The sequence below is a fragment of the Halichoerus grypus genome, chromosome 3 (assembly GCF_964656455.1).
Source record: "Halichoerus grypus chromosome 3, mHalGry1.hap1.1, whole genome shotgun sequence".
NCBI lineage: Eukaryota > Metazoa > Chordata > Mammalia > Carnivora > Phocidae > Halichoerus > Halichoerus grypus.
In genome coordinates this window covers 72,748,902-72,772,540 of record NC_135714.1, presented here as the reverse complement: position 1 = coordinate 72,772,540, position 23,639 = coordinate 72,748,902, and the positions used below count along the sequence as shown (strand labels likewise).

The 23,639-nt window shown below is 35.3% G+C and overlaps 1 protein-coding gene across 5 annotated transcripts in view; it reads right to left on the bottom strand.

Annotated features, from left to right (window-relative positions):
• Nucleotides 1-4,611: 4,611 nt before the first annotated feature.
• MMRN1 (multimerin 1) overlaps nucleotides 4,612-23,639 on the bottom strand; it is a 75,928-nt gene continuing 56,900 nt past the window's right edge. For all 5 annotated transcript variants that reach the window (XM_036101316.2, XM_078068964.1, XM_036101317.2 and 2 more), the window contains exons 7-9: nucleotides 20,109-22,097; nucleotides 6,699-6,851; nucleotides 4,612-5,475 (exon numbers count right to left, since the gene is read on the bottom strand). In XM_036101316.2, coding sequence (XP_035957209.2) covers nucleotides 5,054-5,475; nucleotides 6,699-6,851; nucleotides 20,109-22,097 — 2,564 coding nt within the window. In that variant the 3' untranslated portion in view covers nucleotides 4,612-5,053. The remainder of the gene's footprint in view (nucleotides 5,476-6,698; nucleotides 6,852-20,108; nucleotides 22,098-23,639) is intronic.

Genomic DNA, 23,639 nt, shown 5'->3' with positions numbered 1-23,639 from the left:
ATTATGTCATGGAGCATTTTTTCCCTGTGATCTTCAGTGAGCTCAATATAAGTATTTATTTGATTCTAATAGGAAATCACATTTCAACCAGGATCTGCTATAGACTGGTATTTTTTAAACTATGGAAATAACATTTTAAAATATTCTAAATATTACTACATTCAACACTTGGTAACTGTAAAATGTTTTGACTAAAGCCTTTAACAATTCATGAAGCAATCCATGAAAAAAAGTAATGAAAACTCCAAAATTTGGACTTTTTCCAGAGTTTGGGATTGCTTAATTAGAATGTCAGCCCAGAGAAATGAACACTACTTTGTTGTTTTCTCTAGACACAAACACAGTATAGCTCATTGAAGAGTCTCACTGAGCTGTGGTAAAAGCTCTCAAGGGAAGGGGCTTTATAACACTCCTCGGCTTATTGATGAAACCCTGGATTTGAAGCCACTGGGGCGGCAAACATCTTTGTCTCCAACAGGGGAGATCCACCCAACTAAATGTACAGTCTAAGAAGGGCAGGGTTATTCCTGCTTTAATGGGTCCTGCATGTGCCTTGCAAGGATAGAGGATAGAGGAACAGGTTTGAATAATAAGGAAAATTTTGTTACATTAAAGATCACCTTTGATGAAGATGAGGAATATTACTCACCTAATTTCTAATATGAAAAAGTTGACCAGTAACAGCAATTTTTTTAAAAAAGGTACCAGCTTGTCTCTACATTTTCTTTAGACTTGAATGAAAAGTATGTGATCAAAACCTTGTTTTATAAATATATATTATAATTTATATATTAGATAGATAAAGATATGTATATTAGATATATTAGATCAATGAAAATTTTAAGTTATAAAGCTGAATGCATATATATTAATATAAATATATAATATAAATAACATTTATATATAATGTAACTGAACTTCTACAAATTAGAAATTCATTTGATTTAGTAAATTTAAATTTTGAAACAGATGAACAATGACAAAAAAATCCCCCCTAAGGAGATTAAATAGGCTAGTCAACAGAAAATCAACATGGCTTATTTTAATAAACTTAAATTGTCATTTCTTAATGTTCAAATGATATTAGCTCATTCTTCCAAAATAAGAGTTTTGACTGATGAAAGAGAGTAAGGAAGAGCAATTTAGACCCACCTGGCTGTGAATATGAACATCTTCAATTCCTGGAGTGATCCAAAGGAGGTAATAGAAGCTTGGTCAGAGATGCAGAAAAAGGAGGGGATGGTTATTAAAGATACATTTCCCATCCTTACAGAGTTACTCATAATTTCAGCGGTAATAAATGTCAGCATGAGTCTGGACAATGTATTTCAAATGCAGAATCTGTCTGTACTGATTTATTTGATATTTATTTTTATATTATTTAAAAATATGATTTATCCTGCCTGTCACAAAGTAGGTATTTATTCAATAATTGATGAATAAATGGATATGAGATTGTCATCAGTAACTAGGGCCCTACTGTACTTCAGGAGCTTGCTGGGCAGGAAGGTCTGACAACAGAGAAGGGCTCGGGAATTCAACTACAAAATAATATCCATGAAAGTCACTGTCTCCATAGGAGAAATCGAGAAAATCCCAGTGCTGTATTTTTTTACACATGGGTAAGTTTGATCATGACAAGTAGAAATATATTACTAAATTAGTCGTCTTACATTATTTTGGGTGGATTTAAAAAAAAAATAGCCAAACAAATCACAGTAACTTAGAAGTTGCTACAATGTTTCTTTGTTATTGGTAGTAATTTGTCATTTGTGTATTTCTAAAATATGTACAAAAATAATTATATTAATAATTAAAATTCCAAACACCAAAGCATCATTTAATGCTAAATGTTCTTATCTAATTATAAAATCAATTAACTAAATTGTGCATGGCAATAACAAATATTGTCAAATGGTTTACGCCCTTCTGTTCTAATATTTTAAGATTTTATTTATTTATTTGAGAGAAAGAGAGAGAGAGCGAGTGAGGGGAGGGACAGAGGGAGAAAATCTTCAGTCAGACTCCCCGCTGAGCATGGAGCCCAACACAGGGCTCCATTCCCATGACCCTGAAATCATGACGTGAGCTGAAATCAAGAGTCAGACGCAGAACCAACTGAGCCACCCAGGTGCCCCTATTCTGCTAATATTAAAGTATATTGCAATCATTGGCATCTATGTTGAAAGTATGTTTGTAAGACAAAAGTTCTGTTTAATCTATGAGTACTTGAAAAAATAAAAACATTTTAGATTGTGATGTAATTTTAGGCAGGGACTAAAGAAACTATCAAAACTTTCCAAATATTTTTGAAAATGACACATTTACACATAACAGAATAGAAGCTGTGAGTCACCAAGCCTCCACTTGTCAGTATGTAGCTCATACAATTTCCTGGTAGCCTGAGTCTATTACTGCGTGAGGCTCTGTGAGCTATTTTGGCTCAACATGAGACATTCTGATGGGCAATACTAAAGTTAACGATACTAAATTGTATACTTGAAAGTTGCTAAGAGAGTAATTCTTAAAAGTTCTCATCACTAGGAACCAATATATTATAGCTATGTGAGGTGATGAATGTTACTAAACATTCAATTATATCTCAATTAAAAAAAATTCACTCCATACTTTTCTGCAAGGTTGGCCAAGTTTTATCAAGCTACAGTTTGAAATCTTCTCTTACATAATTATTATGAGTTTCATACATGTTGTTGGAGTTAATTCCTTTTTATGGCTTGGCAGTCTACTGTATGCATATACTCGAGTTTGCTTAACCATTCATCTGTTGCTGGACATGTAGGTGTACCGAGTTTTTGACTATCACAAATAAAACTCCCATGAACATTCACGTACAAGTCTTTGTATGGACATATGCTTTCAAGTTTTGGCAAATCTGAAATCTTTTCAAGCTTCTGTTATAAGAACGTACCATTTTCATCTTCTAGATTGGCAATATTCAAAAAACTGTGAATCTTGATGAGGGTGTATAGGGGATAAAGAACACTCTTTCACTTGAGCAAAATGAGACTATGGATCGGCACGAACTTTTCAAGGGTAATTTGATAGAACTTATCAAAATGAAAAAAAATATGCTTACCCTTTATTCCAGAAACTCCTCATAATTTGCTGTAATTACCCTCTGTGTGCCTCAGTTTCTCAGCAGTGGAAAGAGGATGATAATACGTAATGTATATCTCATAGGTTTAATAGGTAATTCATAGGACTATAGTGAACATTCAATAAATTAATTCATGAAAAATGCTTGTCATGCCAAAATTCTTTATCATTATTATTTTCACTATTACTTATAGGAACCTATTCTTCAGAAATACTTTATCAAATATGGAAGAAATGTACATTCAAGGGTGTTTGCTACAACAATATTGTTATAATAAAACACTCTAAACAATCTAAAGAGATTATTACATAAATTGTGGTAGATCTGTTGGAGGCAATATAGACAAGGTATGACAGGCAGCCCAGGAGGAGACCTGGCCTGGTTCTAAATCCTGCCTCAGTCCTTGCTAGTCGTGGAGTTTGGTCCAGTGTCTCAGTTTCTTCAGCTGTAAAAATGATAATACTAATACCCACTTTATAAGAGTTTTTGTGCAGAATCAGTGAGACGTTATAGGTAAGTTCCTTAGAAGAGAATCAGGACATAGTGAACATTCCGTAAATCGTAGCATTAGTTTGGAAGGTTATATGCCCTTTATAAGAATATGAGCAGGCCCACATGTACTTCTGTAGAAGGATACTCATTAGAGGAAGCCTTTATTTTTTTTCCCTGTAGATATTGTATAATGGGCGCAGGTAAAGGATCCACTTATATATTCTTAGACATAGACGTAAATGTTCAACCATTTGTCAATTATTACTTTAACCTCTTATTATAGGCAGAGAAAAATAGTTAAGCATATTTCAAGTTTCAAATACAACTTAATTTTGATTACAAATGAAAAAAATTTTTTTTAAAAGATTTTATTTATTTATTTGACAGAGACATAGCAAGAGAGGGAACACAAGCAGGGGGAGTGGGAGAGAGAAGCAGGCTTCCTGCCGAGCAGGGAGCCCGATGCTGGGCTCGATCCCGGACCCTGGGATCATGACCTGAGCTGAAGGCAGACGCTTAACGACTCAGCCACTCAGGCGCCCCTACAAATGAAAATTTTAACATATAAAATTGATCAACACAATTGAATCACAGATCTGTACCTCTGAAACAAATAATGCAATATATGTTAAGAAAAAAAAAAGAAGAAGATAGCAGGAGGGGAAGAATGAAGGGGGGGAAATCGGAGGGGGAGATGAACCATGAGAGACGATAGACTCTGAAAAACAAACTGAGGGTTCTAGAGGGGAAGGGCGTGGGAGGATGGGTTAGCCTGGTGATGGGTATTAAAGAGGGCACGTACTGCATGGAGCACTGGGTGTTATGCACAAACAATGAATCATGGAACACTACATCAAAAACTAATGATGTAATGTATGGTGATTAACATAACAATAAAAAATTTAAAAAAAGAAAAAATTTAAAAACAAAAAAAACTGATCAACACAATAGTGAAGAGTAAAAATCAAAGTTAACAAACAAACAAAACAACAACAACACTCTTGGTCTTTGAGTAATTTATTTGAATTGTGAATTTAGGAAATATATGTTATATATTTATATACATAGTGAATAACAAGAGGTAAGCATTTTATTGGAAAGATTACTGTGACTGACAAAACTGAATGATTGCCATTTAATTGGATTACCTTATGTTAAAATGACTTAACACGAGAGAATAAGAACTGTTATGTTAACAAATGCACTTTACTTTCTCTGCCACTAAATCACTTTAGGAGCAAGAACTTCTTTGTATACAGGTTATCCAAAAGATACTCAAATAATCTTATGACAGAAACAAACTTACAGCCTTACTCAGATTAAAAAAGAAGGTGATTTTCATTTCATGTAGAAAAGCCCAAAACAGAGCAGATGTGCAGGCAAAGACAAATAAAAACACTGGCTCCTTCTCAGTGAAGGTGATAGTCTGTCTTTCATACTAATTTATGTACGGTATAACAAGTAACCACTAAATGTCGTAGCAGGGGGAAATTTGGCGGGGATTGTTCCTTTAACAAGTCGCAACCACACTTCCTGCCCATAATTTAATTCTAATAAAGCATCCCCAGTTAAAACCCTGTCGCAGCGTATTTCACTGTTAACATTCTCAGATTCAAACGCAAGCTTGTCTCTTCCATCAACCACTAAAAATCCAGAGATATGGGCACTAAATGACTCAATGGTGTACTTAAACACATACACCCCAAGATAAGGAATTCTGAATTTTCCAGTTCTTGGAGTATACGAAGCTCCATAATTGACATCCAAATTATTAAATAGGATAGGACCAGGCATCGTCATTCCATATGTGTGAGATGCAAAAAAGGCCACCATTGGTGCATATCTGTAAGATCCTTTGGAAAAATCTGTTAGAGGAAAAAAACGGAGTCAGTTATCATGTTTGTTTTTTTCTTAATCATGTTTTGTCTTTCCTGATTTCTTTATCATTTTATCTCAGTTATATAAAGGGGTAGCAGAAGAAACAAAGGTCATTCATTAGATTTTTAACAAGGGTAGAGGTGTCTGGATGCTTGCCTCTTCTCTTGGCTGAATTACCTGAAATCATTTGCTCTCTGTGAGCCTCAGTTTCTCCATTCAGATCAAGATAGAATGATAATAGCGCTTGATATATCCCTCATAGAAATGCCTCAAAGATTAATTTGCATGTTGCTTTGATCTCTCCAGAGATAAAGGAATTCAAAGCAGTCTATGATTATTATGGTATGCCAGAATGTTTTAAAACCCCTTGTAGGAATTGAAGCTGACATGATGTAGAAACAATTTTTCCAGCACCTTGTCAGTTTCTAGAGGCTAAAACGGAAACCGAACGAAGTCATATGCACTATAGAGAAGTAGACAAAAGCAATTTTCTATGTAATTAATGCCAAATGTACCTACAAAGGCTGAGATTCAAATAATAGTCTAAAAAATTTACTCTTTGCTATGCAGCATATTATTAAGAAAAGCCTGATTTGAAATATGTTTTTGCAGTCATTAAAAGAAAATATATTTTAAATGCTGCACAAATTTTTTATATAAAAATCAGAAATGGTACACTCTTGAAGTTAATTTATAACAAACAATACTTATGAAGGTAAATGGACAAAAAAGGCATTTTGTTCTACTCAATACATTTGAGCATGTTCTAACAGTCCTCACCCAGTCAAAATGACATTATTAGCTTAACCTTCAAGGAAGACAGGCTGCCAATCACTTTTTAAAACTTCATTTAAGTGATCATATGTGATAATGAATCAAAGGTATATTTCTTTATCAACTTGTTTGAGGAGAAAGAGTTTATACCAATCAGATATATGCATCTGTATTTTCTTTTGAGATGCCCAGGAAAAGAAAAAGACTGCCTCTGTCATATCAATATTGAAAATGTCCACAAGTGTACATCAATATGGATTTACCTGGCCGACATTTACACTTGTAAATCATGTATGTACTAAGTTTCAGAGGTTAAAGGAATTAATCCTCACACGAGTCCAGATTACTCCGGTTTAAATATTCATTGGTAAATACTTTCAAGTAGTGTTTTTGTTTACGATAGCGAGCGAATCCAAGGACGCATGCGCATTCATACCTGGCGCCAACGCGTTTTCTTGCACCAGCTTGACGGTGCAATTGTCACCCGTGAAAGGGTGTCGGCAAGCGCAGACAGAGCTCCCTCTTGCATTTATACACGTGCCCCCGTTCTGGCACGGGGACCTGCTACAGTCTGAATACTCCTCTGTTACTGAAAAAGAATCAAGATAAAAGAGAGTCAAAGTGACCTATTTTCTCGTTGATCTTATAGTTTGCGGCAGAATGGGAAAAAACCCTGAAGGAGAAATAAGAAAAATGGGTCCCTGGGCCCAGGCTGGCCGCCAGCGTAGTCACAGGACTTCATACAAACCTCTTAAGTCTCTGAGCTCCTTTTACTGCTTCTTGCACGTGGGGATCATTCTGTGGCAAAGTGGGGATAATCCATTGTATTTCTTTGTGTAAAAATGTTAAGATTTTGGTCAACTGTAGAACAGAATAGGATATCTGGACACAGATTTATATATATTTGGACGTGATACATGATAAAGGTAATATTTCAAATCGTTGGAGAAGAAAAATGTCTATTCAATACATGGTGCTAATATAATTGAATATTCATAAAAACACACTTTCCACATGTACAAAAATACTAAAGGTAAAAAACCCAACAACCTATATGACAGTATTACAATCAAGTAAAAGAAATATCTTTGTAGAGCTTTAAAATTTTAGAGAACTCAAAGCAAACGAAACAAAACAAAAAATCCAAAAGCCATAAGAGAAAAATCCTGACATTTGACCACCTAAGAATTAAAACATTTTTGCAACAAAAGTCACCATTATCAGGTTCAAAGACAAGTGACAGATTAAGAGAAAAATGTTTTCTCAGACACAAAGATCTAATGGATAATATCCATAACATGAAAAGTTCTGACCAATCTAAAAGATTGTGGGAAAAAAAAGTGAAAAATGAGCAAATGATATGAACTGGCCAATTACCGAATGAAAATCGCAAAAGTTCATTAAAATTTTTAAAGCTTATTCAACCTCACTACTAATTAAGGAATAATGAATTTTCACCACCAACATTTTTATATCAGGTGCCAACATTCTAAAAGATAGAAAATATTCAGTCATGAGGAAAATGGGCATTCTCATACAATGTTGGTTAGAGCTTAAATTGTTAGAACCTCTGAATGAACAATTTAACCATATTTATCAGAATTAAAATGGTTCATTTGCTCAAAGCCAGAAATTTTTCCTGGCAGAATATATACTCCAGAGACACTTGCCTATGTATACAAAGAGAACTGTTAAAAAATGTTCTTTATGGCATAATTTGCATTAGTGAAAAATTGTCAGACACCTAAATGACCATTTCATTGTTAAATAAATTATAGGTATCTTTTCCCTAAGGAATATTAGACAGCAGTTAAAGAATGAGATAGATCCCCCGACACATTTGATTTACTTAAGGCAGAAAGCTCCAGTTCACACATTGGATATGGAATAATTTCAATTATTTAGAAAACCTCAAATTATGAATATGGTTATAAACATAATACATAATTATGTAAACAGAGAAAAGGTTGGGGAAAGAATACATTGTTGGCCACAGTTACCACCATGGCGCCACCTTGTGACAAAAGTGTAAACAGTTTACAATTCACTCATTTCAAATCCTGATTGACGATATTTAAATTTAGGGTTGTTTGGTTTAACATTTTTCTCAAGAAGTGAGATCTGTAAATGTTTTATATACATTATGCTTCATATTTGAATAATTCAAATTCACATAGATTGTGACCAAACTACGTGCCTGTATTGGAATTTTTTTGCAAAGAAAATACATATTACTTATGCAATTAGAAATTGGTTTGCCTTATTTTGATGTATTCTCTGCAATATTCCATAAACGATTTTGATCACTAAGATACATATGGAAAATATTACATATATGCAATATCTTTTCAAAAATATTTCAAACTGGCCTACATTTCTTTAACATCTTTTCTCAACCAGGTGAATAGGTTCTTAAATCCATCTATTTACTGTTAGCTATCATTCTAAAACCTAGCCCATTACTTCCTAGTTTTAAAAACTTCAGTGATTCTCTACGACCTATAGAAATGTGAATTCTTGATGTCAAAGCACTGGTTTCATTTGTTTTCACATTTTCTGAATCTAGCACAGTGATTGACTCACAGGGTGGTGTTCAATTACTGTGTTTCACTAGGAATAAATCAACTGTGCAGGGGAGCTGGGGGGGACACTGAATTATTTATGCAATCTGACTAGCTCTATAATTCTTATTTTCCCAGATGGGAGAATGCACTCTCACCTGGAGACTCTGCCCCTGCAAGAATCAGGGATCAAACAGAAATGTACTTTTTTTGTATTGCTATTGGCTCTACTGTGATTCTATACGACCAGGGCCTTTGCCTTCCATTTAATGTCTAGGATGCACCTCTCATTTTTCTCCTCTGTCTATTCCATTACGTCTAGGAATGGGGCGTTTCCTTGTTCTCTTTGAGTCGTTTCAGAGGATGCCATTTTGCCCTTTATTCTGATTTCTTTGCAGGGTCATTCATCTGGAGGAAGAGTTCACTTGACTTTGCTTGGGGCCTGCTATCTCCTATCGCTGTAGTAGCTCGAATTTGCTGGGAATACACCTGGTTTGCCGGCTGGGGCATCTCTCATGTTCCCACTGAATTCCTGTTCAGGGTACCTCATACACTGGTCTGCACCCTGCTTCTGTCACTTGTGTTTTAAGTTCCTTTCTTGTCTTCTTTGATATTTTCGATCTCTCTGGTCTCCAAGTCCCCACCTAAATAATTCACATTATGACACATAAAATTATGCCCATGGCTCCCAGAACTGGATATATTAGGAATAGACTCTAATTAGAGCAGCCTACAGTAACAATCACCAGTTGTGATCTTATACTGAAATGAAATGACCTTAAACTTCTGTTAATGTTATATAAGCAGGAAGTACTCATTGTCTATTTTTGCACCTGTATTACATTGCGTCATAACAGGCCTTCTATGCCCTGATGTCACTGAAATTACCTAAAATCTCATATTTATTTAATTCATTTTAGCATGAATTTGCAATTATTACCAAGAAATACATTTATATTATAGGACTTACCATCTGTCCATAGAAACTTAGTTTTAATTCTGCATACTATGTTTTAATGAACTCTCCCAGCTTCATCACTTCCAAATTTACGTTTTATGTGTTCATCCAAGTCATTGATAAAAATACTTAATGCATCAGTGTTGAGCACAGAGCTTTATTACAACTAAGACTGACTGGCATTGATTTATCAAATTGAAACTATTTACATTTTAATATACAATCAGCTAAAATCTACTTTTGTACATCATCCAACTTATATTTTTTACTTTATTACTAAAATACTTAAAAAATGGTTAGGTACCTTTATAAGTTCCTGTATGTATTTGTGCTCAAAAGGCAATTCTTTCTTGAATTAACAACAAAAATCAGACCCCCCCAAAAAGCATCATTTTCTTCCTGACCCCCCAAAAAGCATCATTTTCTTTTTGAAATCTTCTCTCATCCCCGTCAATAGAATTAATTACGTTAATTCTCTTAATTATTGTCAGATGCTCAGAAGTTCTCTTGTTGAACTTATCACACTCCACTGTAATTGCTCCCATGTCCTGACTTCCAATTAGATTGTGAGCTTTCACAAAGTCAGGGCTCGGGTCCTCTACTACCCTTTGTGTCACTACTAACTGGCTGAGTGCCTGACATACCAAGTGCGGAAATGTCTTCTTAAAGATGAATAAACCAGCACGGGGTGATGTACGGAATTGCTGAATCACTATATTGTACACCTGAAACTAATACAATACTGTATGTTAACTACCTGGAGTGAAAATAAAAACTTAAAAAAAAAAAGGTGAATAAACAAATTAATGAAAGATTGAGTAGATGACAACATTCTTAATCCAACACTCTATCCCTTCTCCACAGTTCTCAAAGACCAGGTAGAGTTTGATGCTATGATGTCATTGGCACGTTTTTCTAGAGACATGGAATCATCTCAAGCAAACTTTCCACAGCTTCTCTCCTACTTGGGCTTCAGTAACTCTTAAACTCTTTCCAGCCCATTTATTTTCTTTGGTAGAGGTCAGTGCAATTAGTTGAACAGTCCCGCCAATTCAACATTCTACTATCTTGTGCAAATGGCATAACTAATCTTTCAATATTCATTTCCCTGCTCTGAACATGACTAAAATTCCTTTGCCATTGTGTTGGAATGTTTCATAAGCTTCAATTTGTTCTGGTCTGTTCTTTCTGGACCCTAATATGTGCTCAAGTTACATTTTCCTATTAATCCTACTTCTATATTTCATAAATGTTCATGTTAAATTTGAACTGATTGGAGAGCTCCTTACATTTTCAAAAGCACTCTGCCTTTGCTAACATTTGCCATTCTTTATTATAATTATTTGCGTAATCTGCAAGGTCCATGAGAAGAGGGAGTGTGTTGAATTTACCACTCTGTCCACTTAATCTTTCTCAGGGCTCATTCAACACTTACTCAATAGATATTTAATGGATAAAATGAAGCAGCATATTATATGGATGTCTTCTCCTCCATTCTTATTTTTATGTTGGCTTTTCATAATGTTTTACATATTTTATTTTTATTTTATTTGGTATTTTCATTGCTTAGTCCTGTTTTATCATCAACATCTTATTTTTTCTTTCTTTCTTTTTAACAATAACATTGCAGAGGGCAGATAACCCTGATCTCTGCTTGGAGCAGAATGGAGTTTCCAACAGATTAGTGAGGAAACCTAGCATTGCCTCTGGGCCAGTTTGTCATACACAGAGAAACGCATTATGTATAAATCCACTACACAACCTTGCTCAAGGTAACATGTCCACACAACATTAGGATTTTATTTGTCATCCCAATTCCAGTGCTCTCTAAAATGATTCCTTCCACTTATGGGTACATTAACTTTCAGCACTATGCTGTGTCTCCATTTATCAAAATTGTTCCTATCAAATAAGGTTTATCCTTCCATTGTTCTAAAAATACTCCATATGTTCCTTTCCAACAACTTTAAGAAATGTGAATATTTATTTATGTGAAATTTCCAAATTCATTGTTCTAATTACTCATATTTTGTCCATTGGTGTATAGATGGATGGAAATATTGTTTCCAGCCATCTTTACTACTTTTCCTTCATAGTATGTTTTTATTTTTGTTCTTTTTAATCACATCTGTTGGTCTTGATATTGTTTCTGGGATCTTTTTTCTCAGTCCTTCAAATATAATTTTAGAGCTCATTTAATCATATCAGATGTATTATCCCTGTCCCAGAAGATTTACTCTAACCTTTGTCATTAAATTATCATTCATTTATCTTAAGTCATGACCTAGGAGATTAAATGTTTTTATTTGATATTATCAACTTTATTCACCTTTTTCTTAAAAGTCATAACTTTTAATCAAAAGCACTATTTGAAAAATGACAAATACATTAAAATATGGTCAAATCATTAGTCATTAGGAAAATGCAAAAGAAAGTCACAGATACAACTAAATGTTATTCAACATAAACATGGATGAATAGTTCCAATTAAACTTATAATAAAATACTTATTATTTCTTTTCAGAGTCACTTTTAAGCTGTGCATAGTAAAACTGGCAATTAAAACCTTAAAGCATGTTTCTCAAACTTAATGTTCAGTAAAAATTTGGTACAGCTGTTATTTTTATGCTTCAATTTTTTGTCAAGATGTAACTCAAACCACTGTGCAATAAGTTCACAATATGTGATTTAATAATCCCTACGCTTTCCTTTTCATGTTTGATAACCAATATGACAGAAAATAATACCACATGGGCAATTCTGAATTTATAGTGTTTTTGATGACCAGTAGAAAGACATCTATTCATTGTATTTAATTATAGATCAGCTAATAATCAAATTTGGTTTCAACTCTTGGGTGCCAAAGAAATAGTCTATTGTTGAGAAATAGCTCCTGTGATTCTTGTTAGAGAAAGAACCCAAGCACGTGCAGTGTCTGTGTAAATGGCACCTGGTATTCTGTTCCATTTCCTTTTTTGGTCAGACCATGTGTTATAAATTTTGGTTCAGATGCAAGTATCAAACACATGGGCTCCTGCCTGCTCACCTTAGACATCATGGCCATTTTACAGCACGACAAGGTACAGGGAGGGGCTGTCAATTTTGTCAGCATCCTCTCCTCAACTGTCATCCTTCCATCAGAAGGAGAATTACATAGAAAGCCGGGGAGTCATTTCTTCTCCCAGGGAACCATAAACGAAAATAGTTCATTTAATTTTTCTTCGACACTGGTAGGTTTTATTGATACCAACGAGGGAGACTATCCCCAGTGGATAGGCTTGCTAATCAATTGTGACACAAAGAATACCTTTAAGATCATGAACAGAAAAGAATTCATCGAGCAGGCCTGAGACTGCTATCTTTAGAAAGGCCTGCCTGCCAGGTTTTGCCCTTAGCCCACATCTGGGCTTTTGGTTTCTTGCCACTTCCTAACTGTAAGTGTCATTCACTGTGCCCCGACTATTTGTACAAACAATATGGTTATGCTGAACATCTGCCTTCCTTCTGAGAGTCCAGAGTTTTGGTAAGTACTAGGCAGAGGGTGCCTACATAACCAGTCCTGTTATGGACTGAGTATTTGTGTCCACTCAAAATTCATATGTTGAAATCCTGACCCCCAGTCTGATAATATTGGTAGGTAGGGACTTTGGGGGGTGACTAGGTCATGAGGGTGGTGTCTTCATGAATGGGAGGAGTGCCTTTTTTCAAGAGACCCTAGAGAGCTCTCTCACTCCTTCCCTTTCTGCCACATGAGAATACAAGGAGTTGACAGTCTGTATCCTGCACAAGGGTTCTCATCAGAATCCAACTACGATGGCCTGATGTGAGACTTTCAGCCTCCAGAACTGTGAGAAATAAATTTCTATAGTTTATAAGCCACCCAGTCTATGGTACTTTGTTATAGTAGTCTGAATTGACTAAGACAAGCCCCAGTAAAACCCTTGGGTGCTATCTGATGGACTTCTCTGGACAGAAATATTGCACGTGTGTGTGTGTGTGTGTGTGTGTGTGTGTGTGTGTGTGTGACTAGAGAAAAGAGCGCACATAAGCATGCTCCCTTCTTGGACACAGTGAGCATAAGAAAGCTTGCACATAGATTTCTCCAGACTAGGCCTGTATCATTTCCCCCCACTAATCCTTTCATGTATCTTTTCATCAAAATAAACTTCAGCTGTGTGCATCACTCTATGCTGAGTTCCAGGAGTACTGCTAGCAGATCACCAAACTTGTGTGTGGTTTTGGAGACCTTATAAAACACACCATAAATTCTAAATTCAAGCCGTTATCCTTCAAAATTTAATTAGCTTAAAAGTCAACCATTTTGGACAGAAGTCAACTTATTAGTTATCTTGAGGTATATTTGAAAATGTTAATTTTTTATAATATGGAAAAACATATGAAGAGTAGAAAACACCTTGGAAAAAGCCATTATTAAAATTTTTGCAGATATTTTTCAGCATTTATTGATACACATGCATTTTTGTGCAGCTAAGTCTTTACATTTTGTATCTTATTCTTTTTGAGTTATCATTATATGATAGGCATAAGCTCAGTTATAAACATATGTTGAATTTAAAATGCAATGACTTATAAAGATAGGGAATGATGGAATACCTAAGTCTGTAAATTATGTTGATATATGTAAATAATTATATGTCAAATATTAAGTGAAAATATTAGAGAAAAACCATAAATGTTGGGTATAGCTAAAAAAAAGCATCATAACTAATTTCATAATATACTATTTACAAGTTAGTCCATGATTCTCAAAATAAACTTTTGAGGTGGATATATTATTCTATATTTTACAAATGAGGAAAGCAAGGTTTAGGAAAGCAAGGTTTAGGAAAGCAAGTTTTACAAAAGCAAGTTTTAGGAAAATGAATGACTTGGTACAAACAAAAACGTTGCCAGGCAAGACCTGAACCTTGGTTTCCTGACTCCAAAATCAGTGCTCCTTAGTCATCATAACAGCCTCAATGCAGAGTCACAAAAATTAAAAATGGGTTTAAAATGGAATAAAACAGTGAAATATCCAGGCTCTTATTTTTTCTCTTTTAAATCACTTATATCCTCAGCAATGATAATTTTAAAATGTTGTATTTGGTACACTACCAAGTCTTACGTGGAATGTAATCTTTCTTAAGAGGAGTGGTTAAAGGGGCAATTATGAATCAAAGAGGTTTATTATGAGAGTTAAGTATATCTGGTAAATACTGGGAATACTGGTCACAATAAAAAGTCAATGGTCTCACGAGCACCAGGTGCTCGTCCTCAGTGATGTTGTTGCCGATGTGGATGTGTTACGGCAGGACTGAGCTCCTCTTAGAAGGCAAGCAGCCAAACCCTCTCTGCAGGGACGAGTCTGCCAATTGCTGTACAAACAAATCTTCAAAGATGAAATAAAACCCTCTTGGTGTCTATGGGAATATTGTTTAGACGCAAATCAAATATTTAGTGTTTCAACTGGAACAGCTTATCAGCACTGGCCTAGGAGGAATCATAATTAACGTAACTGAATATGGGGATTCCTCACAGGAAGTGATAGGGATGAGGACTCTGAATTTTGCCCTCCTACCGCATCAGTCAAAAAAAGATCTTGCAAATAATTGGTGGTCACTTCCAATGACAACTGCCCATCAGCCATATCACAGAAAAATCCAAACTGAAAAGTAGCGCCTTTGCTTCCTGGTAAGTGCAGAAATGAATGGCAGTATTCGGATCCTCAAGAAGGAAAACTCCTTTGGAGTATCGATTCTGGCCATCTGGAATATTCAGATATGGCCAGACTCTGAGATAGATCTGATGCACTGAACAGAAGCAGAAGGAAGAGAAAGGCAGGTAAACATACTCCACAACCTCTTTGAGTAGAGTAGTTGAGGACTGAGCCCTGAGTCCAACAGACCAAGAGTCAGGTTCTGTCACTAACTAGTTGCATGACCTTAAGCAGAAGAGGTCAGTTCATCTCTTTGAGGGTTAGTTTACTTATCTTCAAAATAACAATAATGATAGTTACTTCCTAAGTGTTGTTAAATGAGCTAACATATATATAATTTGTACAGCACCTGTGATATAGCGTTAATAAGTAGTATCCAATATTATGTTATTATAATATCACTATTATTAGGCTTCAAAGGAAGTTATCAGTATTAAAATTAAGTTTTGAAAACTAAATTCATAGGGTTTTTCATTCTACTAACTGCACTTATTATTCTGCAGATGATAGTGGCTCTAATCTGAATAATATTGTTGTGAGATTCATAAGATGATGATAAATTATCTTCTGATGTTAGTTAATGTAGGCGAGCAATCTGGCTACATGGTATTTATCATATAATAGTAAAGGTCAAAGGAAACACAGCCAAATTTAGCCAGTGTGCCAGTGTGCTCCAGCCCTGGTATGAAACAGGGTATCAAACAAAGTAGTTAATTGCAATTGGTTTATTCTTTTTTTTTTTTTTTGAGAGAAAGAGAGAGAGAAACAGAGCCCGAGAGGGGGGAGGGGCAGAAGGAGAGGGAAAGACAGACACTGAAGCAGGCTCCACACCCAGCACGGAGCCCGAAGGGGTTTGATCTCACCACCCTGAGATCATGACCTGAGCCGAAACCAAGAGTCAGGTGCTTAACTGACTGAGTCACCCAGCTGCACCACTGTTGGTTTATTCTTACAGGAAAACTTAGCCTGAGTCCACTGGTTTTATCGCTATGCACAGACTTCACCAGCTCACAGTCCAATGAATGACATCGGTTTTATGGCACATAGAAGCCGGCTTAATGAGCATGCATATCTACACACCTACTAAAAGTGTTCTACACATTATGCTGCTGGTCCTACATAAAGTGAATATCCACCCAGTTCATGAAATTAGGCCAATATATCTTTATTGCCCTGACATTGTTGGCTATCTTTCCTGAAATAAAGAACTTTAAATTAATTATTAATTTTGGTAGATAGGCCTATTAAAAAATTCTACTTCCAGTAAATAAAGGAACAGGAAGCAATTTTATCAAGGCATCGTTGGAAAAAAGAGAATCGGAACTAAGTTAATTATTAGCCCATTAAGTTCAATATTGAGTCAGCTGCTATATAAATATCTAAATATAATTTTTATAAGCTCCTAACATGCATTCTTTATACTATAAGTGTATAAGTTCTTGTGTTCTATTAAACCTTCTACCTCAGTTAATTCTGAAATTACTTGAATTTTATATTTACTATATATATCCAGGCATTTTTTGGTTTAAGAAAAAAAAATGACATGATTTGCCTGGTGTATGATCACATGTGCTGGAGTAGAGCTTAACTGAAACTCATTTGCAATGTCCACAGGAAGACCAAAGATTGAAATAAAATTGAAAAAGAATTTTTTATTTCTCCTAAACTAGTCTAAGAACATCTTGTATTGAACTACTACCACCTTTCTCTAGGAAACATGTACATCTGAATCGTTTATTCTGTGATTCCACATGATAAGATTAGTCTTCCTGGATCAGACTAATTGCAAGGAAGTCATAAATAAATACAATAATTTAAGTAGTCAAGAAACAATTCAGCTTTGTATTATTCTGTGATTTTGAATGTTATCAAAACATTCAGAGACTAAATACGGAGTCATATTATGTCAGGACAATAATCACTCTTTTGTAATTAGAAAGCAATAAAATAAAAAATTCATCCAGTTGGGCATATAATTTAATAGTGGACTCATATGAGAGGAACTCTGCCATTTCTTTCAGTAAGAATCGTCAGCTATTCTTTTCATTGTGGAAAGTTCAAAGATATTCATGAGACACTTCTTTCATACAGAGAAACTTCTGTATGTTCATATGCATTGCATTGAATTCTTCCTTCCTCCCAAATTTATGCTTCTCTTCTGGTGTTTATAACATCTATTAATAATACTGCCACCCTCTCATTTCCCAAATTCAAAACTTAGAGTATTCTAGGTCTCTCCCTCCCCAAGTGCCACGCATTCAGGCCGCGAACAGCTCACGTTTTTTTACAATAATGCGCTCTGCAACATATTTCTACTAATGAGCTCAGCAAAATACCTACCGCAATCCCATCACTTAAAAGGAAGAAACAGAGACCCAGAGAGGTGGACTTGCTTAAGGTTACAGAGAAATCACTGAAACAACTAGGACCAGAATCCTGATTTGTTGTTCCTTGGATCATCGGTTTTTCCACTCCCCTGCTGTTTCCATTAATTCTACTTTCACAACAGGTTTCACATTTGTCCCCTCTGTTTCAACTTCCTCTTCCTTAGATCTGGCTCTTAATTGCTCTGCTAATACTCTCCTAACTGGTGTCTCTAATTTCATTCTTTGCAGTCGTGCTCTCTACTACTGCCAGCCTCATGCCTCTGAGATACAGTTCTTACCATACCCAACCCTCTGCTCCACAGTTCCAAAGACCACTCTTACAAAACCTTGTCTAAATGCCTTAGTGTTATGATCTGAATGCATCCACCCAAAATTTATATGTTGAAATTCTAAACCCCAAAGTTGGTGATATTAGGAGGTGGGGCCTTTGGGAGGTAGAGCCCTCAATGAACAGGATCCGTGTTCTTTTAAAAAAGACCCCAGAAGAAGATATTTGCAAATGACACTACAGATAAAGGGCTGGTATCCAAGATCTATAAAGAACTTCTCAAACTCAACACCCAAAAAACAAATAATCAAGTCAAAAATTGGGCAGAAGACATGAAAAGACACTTCTCTGAAGAAGACATACAAATGGCTAACAGACACATGAAAATATGTTCATCATCAATAGCCATCAGGGAAATTCAAATCAAAACCACACTGAGATACCACCTTACACCAGTTAGAATGGAAAAAATTGACAAGGCAAGAAACAACAAATGTTGGAGAGGTTGTGGAGAAAGGGGAACCCTCTTACACTGTTGGTGGGAATGCAAGTTGGTACAGCCACTTTGGAAAACAGTGTGGAGGTTCCTCAAAAATTTAAAAATAGAGCTACCCTATGACCCAGCAATTGCACTCCTGGGTATTTACCCCAAAGACACAGATGTAGTGAAAAGAAGGGTCATATGCACCCCAATGTTCAGAGCAGCAATGTCCGCAATAGCCAAACTGTGGAAAGAGCCGAGATGCCCTTCAACAGATGAATGGATAAAGAAGATGTGGTCCACATATACAATGGAATATTACTCAGCCATCGGAAAGGATGAATGCCCAACTTTTACATCAACATGGATGGGACTGGAGGAGATTATGCTAAGTGAAATAAGTCAAGCAGAGAAAGTCAGTTATCCTATGGTTTCACTTATTTATGGAACATAAGGAATAGCATGGAGGACATTAGGAGAAGAAAGGGAAAAATGAAGGGGGGGAAATCGGAGGGAGAGATGAACCATGAGAGACTATGGACTCTGAGAAACAAACAGGGTTTTAGAGGGGAGGGGGGATGGGTTAGCCTGGTGATGGGTATTAAGGAGGGCACGTACTGCATGGAGCACTAGGTGTTACACGAAAACAATGGATCATGGATCACCACATCAAAAACTAATGATGTATGATATGGTGACTAACATAACATAATAAAATTTAAAAAATTTTTTAAAAAAGGAAAAATAAATAAATAAATAAATAAGACCCCAGAGAGATCTCTCACACCTTCCACCTTGGGAAAACACAGCAAGAAGTCACCAGCTGTGGCCCAGGAAGAGGGCCCTCACCAGAAGTTGTCATGCTGACACTTTGATCTTGGACTATCTAGCCTCCCAAACTGCAAGAAATACATTTCTGTTATTTGGAAGCTACCCTGGTCTTTGGTATTTTGTTATAGCAGCCCAAATGGACTAAGACACTTAGCTTGGCATTCATAGCTTGTTGTGATCTACGCAAATCAAATTCCTGCTCCAGTATGCATTCACTCATTCAGTCATTCAACAGATATTTACTGAGTTCCTATAGCATACAAGACATTTTGTCAGATAATGACAAATGAATAAGACTCAGTCTGGTCATATTCATCCAGAAGCTGATTATCTAATAGCTCTCCTTAATTACATATGAAAGCAAAAATGTTCTACAGGGGCAAACTGATTGTATTACAGAGGTTTTGTCAGAAAAAAAGTTAAGAAACATGTAGACAAATATTTATACTATAAGCACTTGATGCCTAATTTACATAGGATGGAATCAGATTGAAATGGTACATCAGTGATCTTTGAATTACTTATTTACCCAAGTTCAAGAAACTGCCTTTTATGTCTTATGGTCTTGATAAACCCCACAGTTCTACTAAATATCCTTTAAATAGAAAGAGAGATTAAACGTTATCATTTCAGCAATAGCTTACCAGGAACTAGAACGTTGTCTGTGTTTCTTTGGGACCGGCCTATCAGGACAGTGGTAAGATTCACTGTTGGTTTTTTAAGTGAACTGGGTTTCTTCAGCACTGGTTTTATTTGCTTCTGAGACTTGACAACACTGGCAAGACCACCAGACAGTGTTCGATTTATATACCAAGTTAAATTAGATATGGCAATTTGAGTTTTTATTTCAATTACTGATTCCACAAATTCTGTCAGACCCTTCTGAAGAAGCTGAATATCAGGTAGGGAACTTTCTATCTGCTTGGGTATGGTTGCATTCAGTTCTGAGATACGTGTAGAAGCATTATGACACATGATTAAAACTTCAGACAGAGTTTTGTTAAGTGAAGTGAAGTGAACTGAGAGCTGAATGGATTTTGCTTCCAGCGCCTTAAATCTGGAAGTTAGTACCTGCAGTTGAAGAGCCTGGTCTCTCTCATTTGTAGTCGCACTGCCTTTTTTTAGTGAAACATAATAAGGTATGAGTGTCTTGGTCACTTTAGTCTCAATACCTTGCAACCTAGTTTCAAAATTTTTGGAAATCTTTGTGGCTGAGAGTATTTTTTCCTCCAAATAACTCATATTTTGCTGGTATTTTATCACTTGGGAAGTGGTTTCATTGAACATTTGATAAATCTTTTGAAAGCTGGACTGACTTAGTTTTTCATCCTTAGGAATATCTGCAAGGACCTTGGCAACTTGCAAAACAAAGTTGTATCTCTGATTGTCATTGACCAACATCTGAATGGAATCATTCAAGCGTTGGAATTGAGAAATAAATGTCAAAACAGTTTCCATATTTTGGGTACATTGATGATGGACTTCGGGATTATACTTTATTGTACTTAAAGTCTCTTTTAGCATGTAGTTATCTTGAATGAAATCAATGGCATTATTTATAATAGTCATTGTCTTATTTAGGCCATCTTCCATTTCTAAGGCATATTCATTGATACGTCTGTCCAAGGCATCACTACGACTCTGTACTTCATTCCTAAGTGAGTTGTGTCTTTTTGAAAGTTCTTTGATAAGAATACTTAGACTGTTGACAGCACTAGTCAGGTTTTCCACTTTTTTCCTTGTAGCTATTCCTTCTTTTGGTGGTTCTTGTATCATTGTCTCTTTAAATGGTGCTGCCTGCTCAAGCAAGGGTTGAAGGATCTCCATATCATAAGTCAAGTCATTTAGCTGCTCATTCATTTTATCCATCTTATTGTCCATTGGAAAGAGAACGTCAGCCAGTGTTTGGTTTAAAACTTGTAAATTCTCTTCTGTGTCCTTAATTTGAAATTTAAAATCATTTCTGCACTTGGATAGCATGTCTTCACATTCACCCCTGATAGATTCTTTCTCCATCTCCAAAGCAATAGTGAGATTGTTAATCTTGCTGTCTTGGGTGTGCAAATCATCAAACATTTGCAGCATCATCAAACCCTGCTTCTTTATATTCTCTTGTAGAGCGGACATGTGCTTAGTGACATTACTGCTAACTGATTCAGCAGTTGGAACACCCCTCTGATCTGATACTCGTTCAGTTGATAAAAGCTGCTTATGAACTTCCTTCATTTTAGAAAGAGTCTTGTTGAGAGATTCATAATACAAAATGCTCCGTGAATGCTCCTGTTCTAAAGCACCTTCTAAATGAGCTTGCTTTGCTTCTAATTCTTTAATAGGCTTTTCACATGTAAAAGTCATTTCTTGCCTAATATTCACAATGTGATTTTTTAGATCTAGTACATCAGTCAAAGTGGGCCTGTTTTCTTGCATTAAAACAGACTTTTGCTGGACTGCTATTGAAACCACAGATTCATTAACTTGACGAATTATTTGTCTGGTGTTTTCAAGGTCCTCTGATAAGCCTGATACAGTCTTGAAGAGTTGGGCTATAGTCTCTTGCATGTCATTCTGAAAAATTTTAAATTGCTCTCTTACTATGTTCTTTACCAGATCATTAATGCTTTTGGATTTTAGACCTAGAGAAAGAAATATTAAACACCAATAAATGATATATGATTTTAATTATGTAAACTTTAGATATCTCTAAAAAGATAAAAGTTTGCGACTAAGCACTAATAACACACAATAATAAAAATACTTCTTCACTACACTTACTTATGAAATTTTAAAAATTACTATAGTTCATAGAAGGTGATTACATTCTTAATTGATAAGCCTGAGGGGAGAAATCAATTGTGGTGTAGAACATACCAGAAGCATAAACAAAAGACATGAAGGAACTGATACGGACTTCAGTTAATAGATCCTCGTATGTTATGATTCTAAGTCTACTCTTACTCTGGTACGAAAATAAATGGCTTTGGGCTTTCTGGCTCAGTAAATAATACCTGGTATTATCTCATGACTATGTTATTAGGTTGCTAGTAATTAGGTTTCAGAGCTTGTGTTTTGAGCTCATAAAAACTAACAAACTGACGGCAGAGAAGAAATTTAATGAGATTCCCAAATAAGGAACAATATAAAGTAATGGTCACAAGATTCAACAATAGTTTATATCAACAATAAAATAATAATGAGAGGTTTGGGGATCACAAAAAAAAAGTCAAATGAAAATAGGAATTCAAGATATACCTTGATTATCATAATATGACATTAATTCCTAACAAAAATAAGAGGAAACTTGCCACTAATGAAACACACATTAGTATTTCCAGTATTAGAAAGCATGGACTGATCATAAATCAGAATTATGGACAGCTCTAAAAGTAACATAAAAAAAAAAAAGGAAAAGAGTCCCGAAGTATCAAAAACTCAGAACTATTCCAAAGAAGAAATTAGTATTTAAAAATGGAAAAAACCCAACCCACCAAACCTGTTACATACAAAAACAGAAAACGGGAAAAAATAAAACATATGCTTGAGGTGTATTTATAGTACATAGCTATGAAGCACATGTAATGGAAGATAACTCCACTCAAATCCAAAACGGTAACTAATGACTATAATGTAAAATACCAGCAACATACTACAAAGCATGTAGAACAGGAAGGTCTGCACAACTGTGATGTGACTTCTGGCTGTCATAAAGCCTATTTAAGAAAGATAATTGTAGAATAAAAATATAGGGTCTCTACATGTCTCTATTTCGTAAGCAAGTTTTAAAAAGTATCTGAGATGCATGAGAGATTTACATAAAAAGTATGTGAAAGATCAATTATAGCAAATACAATGATGTATTGCTTGAGCATCTTGATATTAATCTGATACAAAGACAAAGCTGTAAATGTTGTTTACATGAATAAATATTTCCCTGGAAATCCTATACCCTACAGGTCAATACTGCTAATTGATCTTTAGGGAATAGTATTTCCAGAGTAAAAAAAAAAAAAAAAAATTTACATTTCTAAACATAGTGAAAACTGAAATACATTTAATAGGCCAAAAAATATAAGTAAGTGAAAATCAATCTGTATGTAATGGAAAAAATAATAGTAAAATGTAAAGTAAATAGTAAAAATGTAAAGTATGGGAACAGTAAACAATGACATAGCACGGAA